The 18,675-nt window shown below is 37.9% G+C and overlaps 1 protein-coding gene across 1 annotated transcript in view; it reads right to left on the reverse strand.

Annotated features, from left to right (window-relative positions):
• The window catches only part of DCPS (decapping enzyme, scavenger), a 50,481-nt gene extending 42,415 nt beyond the window's left edge, over positions 1–8,066 (reverse strand). Inside the window, exons 1-2 of the mRNA XM_074216370.1 lie at positions 7,815–8,066; positions 5,541–5,715 (exon numbers count right to left, since the gene is read on the reverse strand). Of these exons, the coding sequence (XP_074072471.1) occupies positions 5,541–5,715; positions 7,815–8,048 (409 nt within the window). The 5' untranslated portion in view covers positions 8,049–8,066. The remainder of the gene's footprint in view (positions 1–5,540; positions 5,716–7,814) is intronic.
• Between the last annotated feature and the right edge of the window lie 10,609 nt (positions 8,067–18,675).

Genomic DNA, 18,675 nt, shown 5'->3' on the forward strand with positions numbered 1-18,675 from the left:
GATCAGGAGAGGAGTATTATTGTTGGCATTGTTGCTATCAAAGCTAAGCTGAAGAAGCAGCCTAAAGCTCTCACAATCCCCTGAAGAAATCACTTCTGCAATTTCTGTAAATGGACACTGATAAACTGGCAACATAATATATATTAAAATGAAAAAGGTTGTATGAAAAAGGTAGTAAAATATGGAAAAATGATGGATGAAAAAGCAGAAATGATGAAAGTCATGAAGTTTAACAGAGGTCTTCTCTTTCCATATTTTATTAATGTAGAGAAATGTAAACTCTAAGATACCTATTAAATAAAAAAGGTTTCTAGTGCATAGTTTCTTGTACTTGCTCCTGAAATTTCATATGGTTGCCATAAGCTAATGGTCTTAATTACTGAAGATGTTGAAGGAGAAACACTTAGTACACTGGTTTTTTGAACAGGCTTAAATATGAATTGCCAGTTATTACAGTAAAAGGTTTTGGTGACAACAGGGAAAAAAATGTACAGATGCTTAAGGATGTTGGCTTATTACCACTGGGGATGCTATATTTGAAAATCAAAGACTCATCCTGAATCTTGAAGACAATCATGATTCTGGAAAAGATGGAGAGGTTTCCAAGATAAAGGATGATGTCATGCTTTTTAAATGCGAGAATGAAAAATTCCAAACTGAAAAGATTTAAGAAATCATTGAACTGTTAGAGATTACAAGTAGTGACAATGAAAAAGAAATGTTAAATGAACAGTTGGCAAACATTCTGATGAAACAAATATAATAAACGTATGTGAAACAAGTGATTTAGTAGGGAACAAAGTTTTGTGAGTTACTGGAGGATGAAATGCCAAAAAGGGCCCTGTTGAAGCCTGAGTTCTAGGAGCTGGCAGTACCTGGCTAAGAATGCAGCTGGAGAATAATCATTAATAGTTGAGAACATTTTATACAAAGCCCCTCAGTCATGGAGGTACATACCCTCTGGTTTCTTGCTTCTGGGAGAGACAGAAGCAAGTGAAATGTCTGAATCTGGGGGGTTCTGAGCTGCAATAGGCTAAAACTGCCTGAGTATCCACATTAAATCTGGCACCAATGCAGTGAGCCCTGGGCTTAAGGAGACCACTAAGCTGCCTAAGGAGAGGCAAATAAGAAATGGGACAGGTTAAAGCTCCTTTGCTGATTGACAGAGGGGCATAGGATTCAAAAAGATAGGGAAATCTAGCCTCAAAAAAAAATTCTCAGAGTTCATTTTTGATGCCATGCTTGCAGATTATTTGAATATGATTGAAAAAGAGTAAGCTACCCAACTAAAGTTGTAAGAATCATACAACCTCTCTGATAACTACAGAAGAAACTGAAATCACTGAAATTTCATATGACAAGAAGGAACTTGACAGATGGGATAGGTGGAGGCAGGGGAAGTAGGACGTTCTGTTTCCTGGAACTGTGTTCCATCATTAGGAACTATGATGCAAGGCATAAGACAGTATTCTTCTCTCACTTCAGGGAAGTCAGCAGGACAAAGTAAGTTAAATAAAGGCTGATGTTTAAGAAAATCATTTAAAACCTTCAATTACTGGTTTCAGGTGAGGAAATTCATCATGGTTTGCTGTTATCACTAACCAAGTCTACAGATAATTTATTCTGAATTTGTGAATGAATTAAAAAAACCACAAAAACATTTGTACATTTCTGAAAAAACAAAACAATTTGGGTTACTCAAGAGTAGCTTTGGCTGCCTTGGAAAGTTGTGGCTTTTTCCTCACCAAAAGTCTTGAAGCAAAACCTAGAAAACCATGAGTTGGAGATGAGGTAAGGGGATTCCTATTCAAATGTGGATTGAAATAGCCTTTGGATTATCTATTGGCTCAGATTCTGTGATTTTTGTGGAGAGAATTTCAGAGATCACATAGAATGCAATGAGGCTTAGAATAAGTAAACCATCAATTGGGTAGCCTAGGAATGGGGGGTTGAATAGGGAAGAAAGAAACTATTCCAAAACTTATTCAAACTCCTTTGACCATCAACTCCTATTTGAAACATTTAGAGAAAAAGATTTCAATTCCTATTTCATTCAGAAGAACAAGGCCATCCAAAATTAGTTGCTTTAGCACCTCTCGCTCAACAAAACTCAACATCATCACCACTTTATTTTCTTTGGTGACAGAAGAGGAGCTACCACCCTTCCTTCTCCTTAAGGCTAATCCTTCTATCCCTTCCCTATCCTATCACTTCACCTTCTCCCTTCAAAGGTATGCTCTGATAGTGTATCTTTCTACACTCTAACCTTTGGCCATATCTTCATTATCTTTTACTGTTTCAAATACCACCTGTCCTACATGGATAATTCCCAAATCAGTATCTTCATGCTGGACCTCTCTTCTACCTATACAGTTCTTAGCTGGGTGTCCCTCTATCACTTCAAACTCTTATGTCCAAAACCAAGTTTATATCTGTTTTTCCTTCTGATTTCAAAATTCCTATCAGTGGCACCGCCATTCACCAGTCTACCATGTTGGAAATCTTGGTTTTTGTCATTCAATTCAACAAATATTTATTATCTTCGATTTTTCCTTTCCCTGCCATGTATTATATCTGATTTGTTGCCAAATCCTGCTGAACAAACCTTTCCAATATCTTTCATCCATCCCTAAACTATTCCCTAAGCTACCATCCTAGAACAAGGCCTTTATCACCATGTTTGTTGGGACTATTAAACTAGTCTCCTAATAGATCTTACTGCTTCCATTTTCTTCTCTCTTCCAAAAGAGATTACAATTTTTGTATTAATCTGGTCATAAATCTGGTCATTTTTATGAATTCTACTCAAAAAATCTTTACCGGTTCCCCATTGCCAAGCAAGTAAACCTCTAAATCCTTTTGCCTGCATTTAAGGCCATCCACAGTCTGGCATCACAACCTTTACTAGTCTTATTTCATATTCTGTACTACAGATCCTCTACCCCAGATAAATCAGGCTCTTTGTACCCTGAGAAGAGTTTATGTTTTTTTTTCTTCTATACCTTTCCTTTTGTTGTTCTGGAGACCTGAAATGGTCTCCTACCCTTCCTCATTTATTAAAAGCAACCCTATGTCTTTTTTTAGAAAAGTAACCACATCCTCTTTGAAGTTCTCCCCATTTCCCTTCAAACTTCAAGCAAGGTACTTTCAGACCTCACAGCTGACTGTGTTTTATTCCCCTATTTGATGTACATCTGCAGTAAAAGGGTATACTATAAATATGTGTTTCAGTTTTGTGCCTCAACAGACTATAAACTCAATAAGGGCAGAGATTATGTTCTAATCTAAACAACTTTCTTCTCTCAGCACCTAACACAGTACTCTTCACAAAGTAGAAATTATTCAGAAGAGATGGGGAAAGCCCAGAATCATCTAGGAGAGACCATAAGAACTAATATAATTAGGACGGCTAGGTGGCATGGTGGATAGAGCACCGGCCCTGGAGTCAGGAATACCTGAATTCAAACACAGCCTCAGACACTTAATAATTACCTAGCTGTGTGAGCTTGGGCAAGTCACTTAACCCCATTGCCTCCCAAAAAACTAAAAAAAAAAAACCAAACAAACAAGAACTAGTGTAATTAGCCCTAAAAAATGAATTAAAAGCAGGAAAAATGATAGGCTCACTAATAGAAAAAAAATCAACCAAGGCACAATTATGGGGGTAAATACAGGAATGATAAAAATGAAAAGGGAATAGTCTTTATTTTTTTTTTAGGTTTTTGCAAGGCAAACGGGGTTAAGTGGCTTGCCCAAGGCCACACAGCTAGGTAATTATTAAGTGTCTGAGACCTGATTTGAACCCAGGTACGCCTGACTCCAAGGCCGGTGCTTTACCCACTATGCCACCTAGCCGCCCCTAGGGAATAGTCTTTAAAGGAGGACTCCAAAAATTTGTGAGAGTTATTTGTGGTGGCAGAAAATTACTCAAAGACAAGTAAAAAAATATGGCTAAACTTAACCCCATTTGCCTTGCAAAAAAAAAAACCTGAAAAAAAATGGCTAAAAGAGTCTTTTGTTTGAGAATTGTGACAATTCACAACATCTTTTGTATGATTATCTCCCACCTTGTAAATTGATAGGTACATTTAACAAAATGACAACTCCCAGCAATTAACTCCAGAATGGCCAATTACTTCAGATTTTTTAGACAGATAAATTGAGATTTATTCAAATTTATTCAAATAAAGATGTTAACCATAATTTCTCTTTGGCTAAAACAAAACAACAAAGTTAGTCTTATAAATGAAGTTTAATTCTCCAGAACCCATGGGTGGAAGGCATCCTTTCCAAAATTTGGGGGAGTTTTTATACAATTTAGACAATTTAGACAAAAGCAGTAAAACTTTTAGTGACCAGCCAATGAGATTTCACATAGATGACATGGTTTTACAAATACAATTCTCTCAAATCTTATAATATTTACTGAAAATTCCTATTGACAAGAAGTCCACTTAAGCAGAAGAGTAAAAATGTTTACAAACAATAGGATTTTCTCTCTGCTCATCCAGGATGTCTCTTATCTTAAAGTATGTTGATCAAGTTACTAACATTGTGATAATCAGACAGATATTGACATAGGTGAAGTCAACATTTTTAGGAGACAGACATCACATAGCAGATTGCATTTTATAACCCTTAGTTAAAGCTTAAGTGACAAACTTCTGATTAGAAATATATTACTTAAAAAATAGAAATTCCATCCTAAAGACTATCTATACATTTGTTTGTTATTGATTCAACCAGAGCAGTTTTCCTGTCTTTCAAGGATGACTCTTCATCTAATACACAGCTTGAAAGCCATCCTTTGAGATGCCCATTTGAATAGATCTTACAGATAAAACCTTTTCCCTTTGATCTACAGAAAAAAGAGAGGCCCTGTGGGGAGACAGAGATAAAACATTTCTAAACCTACTTTCCTTAGTTAAAGCTAACAGGAGGATTATTTTATTTTTAATCAGAACTATAGAGATCAAGAAATACATTAATAAACTATGGATATGAGAGCAGACAAAGGACACAGATGTTTGTGTTCTCTGTTGCTTATCAAGGATGTGAAGACATTTTCGAAGAAGCAGGAGAAAACCTTTTTTGATGAAAAGGTCAAGACTGAATCAATAAAAAAGACAGTTGCAAGAATCATGAATGTACATTGGTGTTTTCATGTTTTAGTAAGCAAAAGTTAAACCAAAAGCAAGAAATAAAACTACAGAATGCATTGCCGAAAGTGTAATGCATTTACAGACGAGTGATTATAAAAAGAACTAGAGTAAAATAATTGAAAGAAAACTGGTAAGCTTTTACCTCAGAATAATAACACAGAAATGGACAAATGAATATTCTTTTAATTTTAAAATATACTACAAGAGAAATATTAAATTCTGCCAATTTCTGCCTTTCATCACATCATAGGCTGTTCCGTTCTCTAAACCATGACTACTCCCCTAGTTAGTATGCACACAGAAAACTAGAAACTCGCAAATCAACCTGAGTAACCTCCCAGTATCATTCTTTTTTCCCTTTCTATTCCCCATGCTCACCGCTTAGTAACCTTGGTGGGAAAAGATTGTAGGTGCTGTAGATGTCATTGGAGAACTGCAAATGGAGTTCAGGGCTCCCCAACAGAAGCTGAGTCACCTGGTCCACTTGGAAAGGAGTCTTCTCTAGAATAATGACTGCATCATCCCCATCTCCATCCTTAGAGGTCTCGTTTACCTGTGGAGAAAGAATGAATCGGGTAAGCTTAGAGAAATTATTAAAACCTGAAGAAGCCTGTCTTGACTTCACACTATCCTCCTTGTCTTTGTGGAGAGCCCTATCACTTCAATCTGGCCCCTTTCCTTAACAGAGAGTTTAAGTAACATGCTCAAGAGCACATATCAATTAGTGCTGAAACCAGAATTAGAATTTGAGTTTCCCTACCCTTAGACTAAAGGGTTATTTGGTGACTAGAGGGTTTGTAGACAGCAACATGAGGGAGACCAAGAGAACTTGGTCAAAAACAAGAGGAGAATCAAATCTAGTCATGTGTGAGACAATATGACATTCCAAGGCCCGGAGAAGGTAGGAACGTTGGGTATTTGGACTAAGTGGTGCCCTCTTTGCTATTACTAACCAACTATAATTTCTCAAAGACTATCTGCTTGCTGAACTTCTTGAGATTAGAAATTGTTTCAGTTTTTGTCTTAGATGTTTCAGCACCTGGATAATATTAGCAAATGTTTGGTGATTGTTCCCAGCTCCCTTTTGTGGGGGTCCTGTTATATTTATTAATACAATTTTTTAGTTATAATTTTACTAATAATAAAAGCCAGCAGGGTGGCACAATGGACAGACAGCTAGATCTGGAGGCAGGAAGACCTGAGTTTGAATCCTAGCTCATTATCACTGCTTATTAACAGTGTGATGCTGGGGAAATCCCTTAACCTTTCTAGATCTGTTTTCCTCATCTATAAAAAGAAGATAATAAGAGCAGTTACCTCTTATTGTGAGGCTAGAAGGAGATTTACAAAGCAATTTTGCAAACCTTAAATGGCTAAATAAATGGGAGCTGTTATTATTATTATTATTATTATTATTATTATTATTATTAAAAGCATTTGTTCTTCCCCCTTCGTTAAAACAGTGTGTAGAAAAGTAGGAGATGCCCCTCCATCAGGTCTCCAACATTCTTAGTATGTCTCCTGGTGCTCAGTGATAATCTGGCTCACATTATTAAAGTTTAAAGTCCACCAAGTATGGTTCTCAAGGTAACCCTGTGGGAACAAGTATTTTTCCCCATTAGAAGACAAATTCAATAAATTTTTCTTAAGTACAAAAAGAGGCAAATGACTGTCCCTGCCCTCAAGAAGCTTACAAGGAAACCATCTCAGACTGTGCCTTTGGAGCCAGTTACCTAGAACAGTGAATAGGGGAACTACAAGGGAGAAAGAGCTGAGTGTAAATCTAACCTCAGGCATCAGATGTTCAACCTTGTCCAAGTCACTTAACCTGTCTGCCTCAGTGTCCCCATCTGTAAAGTGGAGGTAATAATTGACAACAAAACCTCAGGGTTTTTTTGTGCAAATCAAATAGGTGATTAAAAATGATGGCTATTGTTATCTTATGTAATTTTGCTATCTCTTATACTTTATGTTTCTTCCTTAAGGATTTGATTTCTCTCTCATCACACTCAGTTTGGATCAGTGTATACCGTGGGAGCAACGTAAAGACTGGCAAATTGCCTTCTGTGGGGGTGGGGGTAGGGAAGCAAGATTAGGGGAAAAACTGTAAAACTCAAAATAAACTCATTCTTTAAAAACATGCTAGCTATTATCATTTACTATCTTGATTATTCTAGAACAAAGAGCATCTTTTCATCAACCATCTCCAAGGGACTAAATTTGAGTAAATAAGAGAAATGACTCTTTGTTCCATGCTGAATAAATGTTGTCACTTCCCCCTCTTCTGGTCCCTGGTTGGTACATCCCGCCTCCCCCATTCAACAATTGGTACATCCCGCCTCCCCATTCAACGATTGGTACATCCCGCCTCCTTCATTCAGGATTGATACATCCCGCCTCCCTCATTCAACGATTGGTACATGCCGCCTCCCTCATTCAACGATTGGTACATGCCACCTCCCTCATTCAACGATTGGTACATCCTGCCTCCCTCATTCAACGATTGGTACATGCCGCCTCCCTCATTCAACGATTGGTCCATTCCTCGCAGCCCAAGCGCGGAAAGGAAATAGCGAGTCACAAAGGTGAGGCTCGGTGCGGGCCCTTCCGCCTCACCGCCCCCCCCCCCCCGAAGAGCGGAAAGAATGGTACCTTCCCATGGAGGAAAATGATTTTCTCCCGCGAAGATTCTTTGAGCACTTTCTGCAGTCGGAAACCAGAGAAAGGGAAACGGCTGGAGGCGGCGGTTCCATTCCCAACGGGTGCTTTATCTCCTCCCGGCCCTGGAGCCAGGACCGACTTCTCCTCCTCCTCCTCCTCCTCCTTCTCCTCCTCCTCCTCCTCCTCGCGTTTTCTCTTGCCGGCTTGAACTGATGGGTCTTCCATGCTAGCGCCCGTTGTGTTGTGCGCATGCGCGGGGAGAAGCGGCGCGCAGCCCTCTTCACAGGGTTCCTGTGGGAGTCCCCGAAAAGGCGCTTGGACTACAACTCCCGGCATGTCGCGGGTCCTAAATGCGAAATCTGCATGTCAGCCATGGCCATAGATATAAATATATGCATATGCTAATGAGGTCTGCATTACAGAGGATTGTGGGATGAGTTTAGGAATTGAGGCTCAATCCTCAGGCCCGGTTTTTTTTATTTTAGTTTTTTGCCAGGCAGTGGGGTTCAGTGGCTTGCCCAAGGCCACACAGCTAGGTCATTATTAAGTGTCTCAGATCGGATTTGAACTCATGTCCTCCTGATTCCAGGCCCGGTGCTCTATCCACTGTGCCACGTAGCTGCCCCTCATCATTTCTTATAGTATTCCATTATAATCGTGTACCACAACTTGCTCAGTCATTCCCCGATTGAAGGACATCCCTTCAGTTTCCAGTTCTTTACCATTTACAAAAAGAGCTGCTAATAAACATTTTTGTACAAATAGATCTTTTCCCTTTTTTTCCCTTTGTAATCTCTTTGGGACACAGACAGTAATAGTGTTGTTGGATCAAAAAGTATGCACAATTTTATAGCCCTTTGGGAATAGTTCCAAATTGCTTTCTGGAATGGTTGATCAGTTCATAATTCTACCGATACTTCATTATGTCCCAATTTTTCAACATTTATCATTTTCTTTTCTGTTGTTATATTAGCCAATCTGACAGGTGTGGTTGGTTTAATTTACATTTCTCTAATCAATAATTGATTTAAAGCTTTTTTTTTCCCAATTTGACTATAGATAGCTTTGATTTCTTCATCTGAAAATTGCTTGTTCAAATCCTTTAATCATTTATCAATTGGAGACCGACTTGCATGCTTATAAATTTGACTCCCTTTTCTATAAGTTTAAGAAATGAGGTCCTTATCAGAGACACTTAAAGTAAAAAAAAAATTTCCCAGTTTTCTGCTTCCTTTCTCATTTTGTTTGCAGTAGTTTTGTTTGTGCAAATTCTTTTAAATTTAATATACTTAAATTTCTCCATTTTACATCTCCCAATGCTGTCTATCTCTTGTTTGGTCATAAATTCTTTCCTGGGGCGGCTAGGTGGCTCAGTAGATTGAACATCAGCCTTGGAATCAGGAGTACCTGAGTTCAAATCCAGACTCAGACATTTAACAATTACCTAGCTGTGTGGCCTTGGGCAAGTCACTTAAACCCATTTGCCTTGCAAAAACCTAAAAAATAAGTAAATAAATTGATAGATAAATAAATAAATTTTTTCCTTATACATAGATCTGACAGTTAAACTATTCCATGTTTCCCAGGTAAGTTTATGGTATCATCATTTATGTGTAAATCGTGCATCCATTTTGACCTTATCTTGATGTAAGGTGTAAAATGTTGGTCTATACTTAGTTTCTGCAATACTACTTTCCCAGCCATCTGAAGCAGGTGAACTCTGGGCAGAGAAAAATAGTGTCATTTTTTTCTCCTTTTTTTTTTAATATTAAGAGCTGTATTGTTACAAGCAAATAGACATACTGTTAAATTAGTTAATTTTTTTAAACTGTTAAACTTTCCCTTTATTGATATTGTACTAGTCCGCTATTTAATCCTACCTAGTGGCTCCAAGTTATCTCACCAGGCTCTCCTAGTTATACAACATAAATTCCTTTAGTCTGCCTTGTGTTAACAAAGTAAATTCTTAACCTTAATTTCAGAATTTAAGGTTAATCTATAATTTTAGCTCCTCCAGATCTCATGCATTAAGCCACTCCTTGGTTCCTCCCTGGTACTTCCCAATCCGACCCCTAATTCTACCTGATTTTTTCCCCAAGACCCCTTTGAAAAAACCCACCTTTCCCTCTCTATGGTGCTGATTTTAACTGACTTTATTTTGTCAGTCTGGCTGTTTAAGTTATAGCTGTATTCTTTTTCATCTCCCCTCCTTTCCTTAATGTGCTCACAAACTCAATTGTTTCTTCTTTGCTTAATCTCATGACTTCTATTGAAATTCACTATCTTTACCTTGCTAAAAAAAAAACTGAATTAACTTGTTACTTTTTGTAGTAACCAGTGAACCTTCTGCAATGATCTGTGAATTAAAATTTATACCTTTTCTTACCCCCTGAGTCAGAGACTTTTGTGATTTCCTCACTTAAAAGAACCACAGCTGTTATAAGATCTCACCTCTGCGACCTCTGGATTCAGAGGTAGTTTCTGCCATACTAGTGTGAGGATAAAATGACATAATATTTGCAAAGTGCTTTGCAAATTTTAAGAATTAAATATTGAAGTTAAGAGAAATGCCTTCTAGTCAGTAAAGGAATGAAGAATTAATGAAAACAAGTAGGCTACAATGTTCTGTGTGCATGAATGGAAGTAATATGAAATAGATATGTAAAGCTAAATTGGATTATTATTATTAATTATCCTCCTGATCCAGCTCTGTTCACTCGGCACAGTTTATTGAGGTCTTCCCAGATTTCTCTGAAATTGTCATTATTGTTTAGGGTTCAATAATATCCATTGCATTTATGTCATAATTGATTCAGTCATTCCTCAATTGATGAGTATCCACTTAGTTTCCTATTGTTTTCCATCACCAAAATAAATAAATAAATAAATAGATAAATAAAAGAGTTGCTATAAAACTTTTGTATTTATGGGTCCTTTTCCTTTTTTGAACTCTCTGAGCTCACTAGTAATAATAATAATAATGAAGTAGAATTCCTGAGCAGAAAACAAATAGTTAACCTGTGCTTTTTTATACTGATTTTCTCCCTACAATGTCTATCTTCTCTAATATTATTTAAGTTTTAACATCCCTGGGAAAACTTATTGTTTTGTGCTTTTCCTTGAGCTAATAGAGACAATCTCAAATACTCTGTATCAGATCAGAAATTTCTCCATATCACCTCCTTTTTTTATCCTGTACATGTCCTATGTCAAAGTCATCATGCCCCAGACATGGACCAGAACCATCTGACCCACTGAGGCACACAAACAATATAGAGATAAAAGTGTGAGTGAGCAAACTAGCCTTGATTATTTCTGCCATTATTCCCACAATCATGTTTGTGCAGAAGCTTCCCCTCTTAACAATCTCTCACAACTCAACAAAATCAAAAAGTAAAAAGCAAACAAAGCAAACCATCAGCAACAACAAAAAAGCCAAGCAATGTAATAGTAACCAAATATGGAAGAAAATGAAGACCAGGAATCCCAGTCTTCCTCTTTCTGAAGAACTGTCTTGGATCTGGTCTAATTGTTACAGTTCTCAGTGAAATTCTCATTGCAGAGATATGAAGATTATCAGTGTGGAAGTGTCCCTGACATTAATCTGTCTGTTTTTCTATATGTTGCCTTAACAGACATGCATTGGACATAGAATAGGGATGTCTGCTGAAAGGAGCCTTTAGTGAGCCGAAGTCTTGCTCACTCCTAAACTTCTTTGCTGCTTGGTGCTCAGCAGCTGACCCTGCTGAGCTATACTTCCCAAATTGGTCCAAATCACACTTGTGATCATCTGTTTCTGCAAAACATCCAACTTCTATGTCCACCTGTTCTTGGAAAAGATTATTCATTATTTTTCCCAACCCCTCCTCATCCTTCCCCTTTGTGGTTTTCAAACATAAATCTCTGCCTCTCCTGGGTTATGGACTCCTTTGTACCTTGGATAGAAGTGAAGATTCAGGGTGGGGGCCTCAGTACTAATGTCTGATTTTCCTCTTAATATACTTTCAACTCAGCTTGGACTCATCTACATTTTGAGTGGTGGGTTTCATTTAGTTGACAACAGACACAGTACCTCTTGTCTTTAGCAAATCAATTCAATTACCTTTGGTATGTTTGTTCATATCCAAGCTCTTTGGGTTCCTTCCCAGTCCCATATACTTACTCCCTGACTTGGGGACCATATTTCTGCCCTTGGTTTAAACTAGTTCCCATTTCCCCTAGCCCCACCCCCCAACCCCCATCTCCATCTCTACTGAAGATATACAACATAAATACCCCAGGCCCATCACACTTTTCCAATCATTGGTTGGGGACCATGGGACCCGACATGACTCCCCAAAGTTCGCTGTACCCTACCACCTACCCTTCAGTTTGTCTACTGGACCCTTGGGTCTTCTCATTGATCATGAAACCAAACCTCTTTAATTATAATATGAGCTCCTTGAGAGCAGGGACTTTCTTGTGTTTCTATTTGTATTATCCAGACTTAGTAAGCACTAAATATCTATTAATATTCTATTTCAATTCATTGACGGCTCTGTTGTCTTGTGGAATAAAGTTTAAAATCCCCATTCCAACATTCAGAACTTTTCATGTTGTGTTTCTAACTTGTGTTCCTAACACAGTGATGAAATGATAATGTAGCATTGTCATACAACCTTAGGGACAGGGGAAATTGAATGGGATGGGAATAGTTCCCACCTTCTAACCCTTCTGTTCTCCCCAACTGTTTGCAGAGAGGTGATGAATGAAAGAACCTCTTCTTCTAACCCCTGTCTTTTTTCTCTTGTCTCTCAGCTGGGAAAAGACCACCAAATGAAACTACTAATTTACAATTTTTTAATGTAAAACTCCTTTATGGTTACTTTATGTTTTAATAATGATTTAATCATTTGGTCAAGAAATCATCCAGTAATGATCACTATTGTAAGGGTTGTGGGAAATCTGGAACACTATTACTTGTTGGTGGAGCTGTGAATTCATCCAACCTTTCTGATTTTAGATTTTCAAACGGGGTTAAGTGGCTTCCCCAAGGCCACACAGCTAGGTAATTATTAAGTGTCTGAGACCAGATTTGAACCCAGGTACTCCTGACTCCAGGGCTGGTGCAGGGTGGATAACACTATGCCACCTAGCTGCCCCCTCATCCAACCTTTCTGGAGAGAAATTTGGAACTACCCTCAAAGGACAACAAAAATGTACATAACCTTTGATCCAGCAGTACCACTACTGGGTCTATACCCTGAAGAGATGATGAAAAAGGATAAAAATATCACTTGTACAAAAATATTCATTAGCAGCCCTGTTTGTGGTGGCAAAGAATTGGAAATCAAGTAAATGTCCTTCAATTGGGGAATGGCTTAGCAAATTGTGGTATGTGTATGTCATGGAACACTATTGTTCTATTAGAAACCAGGAGAGATGGGGATTCAGGGAAGCCTGGAGGGATTTGCATGAACTGATGCTGAGTGAGATGAGCAGAACCAGAAAAACACTGTACACCCTAACAGCAACATGGGAACGATGATCAACCTTGATGAATTCACTCATTCCATCAGTGCAACATTCAGGGACAATTTAGGGCTCTCTGCAATGGAGAATACCATCTGTATCCAGAGAAACAACTGTGGAGTTTGAACAAAGACCAAGGACTATTACCTAAAATTTAGGGAAAAAAAACACCTGATATCTTCTTGTCTGATCTTGCTATCTCTTATACTTTATGTTTCTTCCTTAAGGATATGATTTCTCTCTCATCACACTCAATTTGGATCAATGTATACCATGGAAACAATGTAAAAACTGACAAATTGCCTTCTGTGGGGGGAGTAAGATTAGGGGAAAAATTTTAAAACTCAAAATATATGAAATATTTAATGAAAAAAAAAGAAATCATCCAGATTGAGGGGAGGAGAGCAGTGAGAGACTGAGAGGAGAAGTCTTTTGTAATCCTTACATTTTAGTGTGATCTTCTGAATCCTCTCCTTCCTCCAATTTTGAATTTGATCAATGTCTTTGCAGATCAGAATTTATAGCTTGAGAGACTTCTGGTGGACAATAGGGATGCTGAAATTCTGTGAATCCACCAGTTCGTACTATGACTGATTGAATAATCTGTGACAAAGTCCCTTGAAGGCTGGTGGTTTAAGGCTAGTTGCCCAGTTATATTCCACACTCCCTCATTGACTACTTCATTTATAGCCTGTTTTGTTGTTTTGGGTTTTTTTTTAGTTTTTGCAAGGCAAATGGGGTTGAGTGGCTTGCCCAAGGTCATACAGCTAGGTAATTATTAAGTGTCTGAGGCTGGATTTGAACTCAGGTACTCCTGACTCCAGGGCCAGTGCTCTATCCACTGTGCCACCTAGCTGCCCCTATAGCCTGTTTTTCTGTAGACTTCAGAAATTATGGAAATAAGGCAGGTATGGGTAGCTGTTTCTTCTGCAATGCTGGGGACACCCATCCAGCCCATGCCACCTGTAACAACAGCAAAAACTCACCATTCTCTAGCACTGTAAGGCTAACAAAGCATTTTTCTCATAATCCTTTATTTCATCTCTTCACTAAGTCTAAGGCATTGACAAACTGAATTGCTCATTTTCCCCATTCATATTCCTTGCTTCCTGGTCTAAATGCCTCTTCCCAATAATAATAATAATTATTATTATTATAGCTAACATATATATAATATTATGTGCTAAGTACTAAGCATTTTTACAAATATCTTGCTTGATCCTCATGACAGCCATGTGAGGTAGGTGTTATTCCCATTTTTACAGATTTGGAAACTGAGGCAAATAGGTTAAGTAACTTGACTAGGGTTCATAGCTAAGACATGTCTGAGGTCAGTTTGAACTTAGAACTTTCTGACTCTATCTACTGCACCTTTGTTGCTCCAAACACCCCAAATCTGGAAGTACCTTCTCCAGCTTTTATCTCTGTCTTTGAACTCCTATATATCCTTCAAGAACTAGCTTAAACGCCTCTTCCTTGATGAAGTTTGTCCTGACCCTGTCAGAGTAAATGACCTTTTATTTCTATGACCACTGGTAGATTATACCTGTGTTATTTGCATTATAATCATTTGTGTATATTCTCTCACCTGTCATAGATTGCAATTACTGTGAGGTCTGGGGCTTGTCATTTATCTTTGTATCTATCACATTACTTTGATCATAGTACTGAATTGAGAAAAAGCTTTAGCCTTACAAAGAATTTGGCTTATATAGATCCTATTCATTCCATGAATCATAGAATTTACAACTGGGTCCTGAGAAATGTTAATACAATGTTTTCATTTTAAAGATGGAAAACTGAGGTTCAGAAGAGGTAAGAGAATTGTCCACAGTCACACAGATTCTAAGCCTAATGTTCTTTTCACTATAGTCCAGTTCCCACTAATCCACAGCTCTCCCCCTTAGGTAATTTGGACAAGAAGAGATTTTTCCCCAACTTCTGATGCATTTATTGGTTGGGTTTCCTAGGGGACAGTCAGTTGACTTATCTCCTTCATTATAGCTCCAAAGTGGGCAATCTCTCTAAGTATCTATATTACTTAGTATAGTGCCTGTAATATTTAGATCCTTAACAAATACTGTAAAAATAATTACTCATCACCAACTTTACTTATATCCTGGTATCCAAAATAAGCTAAATGAACAATTCCAAAGGACTCATGTTGAAACATGCTACCCACCTCAAATTAGAGAGCTTTGGACTCAAGATTGTTTGTTCATCCTTTGCTTTTGAAGAGGACCAATGACATCAAGAGGGTGATGACTTGCAAGTGAATTTGATTTATGTGAGGCAGAGCTGTGCAAAGTCATCAACCTCTCTCTATCCTCCAAAGATGTCGGAGTACAATGGCAAGCCATAAGTCAAGATGACTGGTGATGCTTGTACAAAAATATTCATAGCAGCCCTGTTTGTGGGAGCAAAGAATTGGAAATCCAGTGAATGTCCATCAATTAAAGAATGACTGAACAAATTGTGGTATATGTATATTATGGAACACTTTTGTTCTATTAGAAACCCAGAGGGATGGGATTTCAGAGAAGCCTGGAAAGACCTACATGAGCTGATGCTGAGTGAGATGAGCAGAACCAGAAGAACATTGTACACCCTAACAGCAACATGGGGGTGACAACCTTAATGGACTTGTTCACTCCAACAATGTAATAATTAGGGACAATTTTAGAGTACCTGCGATGGAGATTACCATGTGTAAACAGAGAAAGAACTGTGGAGTTTAAGCAAAGACCAAAGTCTGTTACCTTCAATTTAAAAAAATAATGTCTTATGTACTACATAATTTTGCTGTCTTTAATATTTTATTTTCTCCTCAAGGATATGATTTCTCTCTCAACACATTCAATTTTGAACAATGCAAAAATTATCAGACTGCCTTCTATGAGGGGATGGAGGTGGGGAAGGAAGGGAAGAGGGGGAGAAAAAATGTAAAATTCAAAAGCTTACCAAAAATGATAGGTAGAAACTACATTTGTATATAAATGGAAAACAAATAAAATATTAATTAAAAAATTTTCTTCCAGTCCAAAGCAAATGAGAAAATAGTTAGGAAAGAACTGTGACACCAGGGTAGAGCCCATCATCTTTTTTTTAGAAAGATTTTATTTTGAGTTTTATAATTTTCTCCCCAATCTTGCTTCCCTCCTTCCACCCACCACAGAATGCAGTCTGTTAGTCTTTACATCGTTTCCATGGAATACTTTGATCTAAGTTGAATGTAATGAGAGAGAAATCATATCCTCAAGGAAGAAAATAAAGGAAAAGAGATAGTAAAATTACATAATAAGATAATGAATGACTTTTTTCCTAAATTAAAGGTAATAGTCTTTGGTCTTTGTTCAAACTTCACAATTCTTTCTCTGGATACAGAGGGTATTCTCCATCGCAGATAGCCCCAAATTGTCCTTGATTGTTGCACTGATGGAATGAGAAATTCCATCAAGGTTGATCAGCACCCCCATGTTGCTGTTAGGGTGCACAATGTTCTGGTTCTGCTCATCTCACTCAGCATCAGTTCATGCAAATCCCTCCAGGCTTCCCTAAATTCCTATCCCTCCTGGTTTCTAATAGAACAATAGTGTTCCATGACATGTATATACCAGTTTGTTAAGCCATTCTCCAATTGAAGGACATTCATCTAATTTCCAATTCTTTGCCACCACAAACAGGGCTGCTATGAATATTTTTGCACAAGTGATGTTTTTACCATTTTAACCATTTTTCAGGGTATAGACCCAGTAATGATATTGTTGGATCAAAGGGTATGGACATTTTTGTTACCCTTTGGGCATAATTCCAAATTGCCCTCCAGAAAGGTTGGATGAGTTTGCAGCTCCACCAACAATGCATTAGTGTCCCAAATTTCCCACAACCCTTCCAACTTTGATCATTGTCCTTTCTGGTCATATTGGCCAATCTGAGAGGTGTAAAGTGGATCCTCAGAGATGCCTTAATTTGAATTTTTCTAATAAGTAATGATTTAGAGCAATTTTTCATATGACTATAGATCACTTTGATTTCCTCATCTGCAAATTGCTTTTACATATCCTTTGACCATTTGTCAATTGTGGAATAGCTTGGTTTTTTTTTAAATTTGACTCAGTTCTCTGTATATTTTAGAAATGAGTCCTTTATCAGAAATGCTACTTGTAAAAATTGTTTCCCAATTTACTACATTTCTTTTGATCTTGGTTACAGTGGTTTTGTCTGGGCAAACGCTTTTTAATTTAATGTAATCAAAATTATCTAGTTTGTTTTTAATGATGTTCTCCATCCCTTCCTTGGTCATAAACTGCTTCCCTTTCCACAGATCTGACAGGTAAACTACTCCTTGATCTTCTAGTTTGCTTATAATATTGTTTTTTATTTCTAAATCCTATATCCATTTTGATCTTATCTTGGTGTAGGGTGTGAGATGTTAATCTAATCCAAGTTTCTGCCATACTAACTTCCAATTTTCCCAATAGTTTTTATCAAATAAAGAGTTTTTATCCCAATAGCTGGACTCTTTGTGTTTATCAAACAGCAGATTGCTATAATCGTCTCCTGCTATTACACCTAGTCTATTCCACTGGTCCACCACTCTATTTCTTAGTCAATACCAGACAGTTTTGATGACTGATGTAGAGTCCATCATCTTAACAACTGCAACAGTAGGCATTGGAGACCACTGCAACAACAGTAACAGCAGTTTGGGGAGTTCTCTTCTTATAGACAGTGAGAGGGTTGGATAACTGGTCAAAAAGATTACAGGGGAGACCACTGACTGTACTAGAATGCTGTTGCCTTACCCATATGCAGTTTCAGGTCACAGTTTCATAGTAAAGAACACTAGCTCTTGAGGCAACAAGGATTCAGGGACACTGGAAACAGATGGAGAAGAGTGCTGGTGATCACTCACTAAGGATCAGGGGCTCCTGAACCCATTTCCAAGACAGAAAGGAACCCTTGGGACTTTAGGAGGGGGGGGGACGACTTGGTTATAGTTCCAAGGCCAAGAGGAGCATTAGCACTTGTGGCTGCAGATGAATAAGGTCTGTTCCTGGGTAAAGACTAGGGCACAGTCCAGAAGAGTACCTTTCCTTGGATCATACCACTTTCAAAGCATTGAAACTTATAGACCTCTAGAACTAGATCTGAAAACAGCAGCATGAAAAACCTGCAGTTTGGGACCATGCCCTGACCATCCTGGGAGCAGGGTCCCACTTTAACATAAAGTTAAAAGTCAAGAAATAGAAGAAAACAACAACAAAAAAAGTTGAATATAAAAAGTTACTATGTTGACAGGGAAGATCAAGAAATAAACTTAGAAGATAATGATGTCAAA

This window comes from Macrotis lagotis, chromosome 1 (genome assembly GCF_037893015.1).
Source record: "Macrotis lagotis isolate mMagLag1 chromosome 1, bilby.v1.9.chrom.fasta, whole genome shotgun sequence".
Taxonomy (NCBI): Eukaryota; Metazoa; Chordata; class Mammalia; order Peramelemorphia; family Peramelidae; genus Macrotis; species Macrotis lagotis.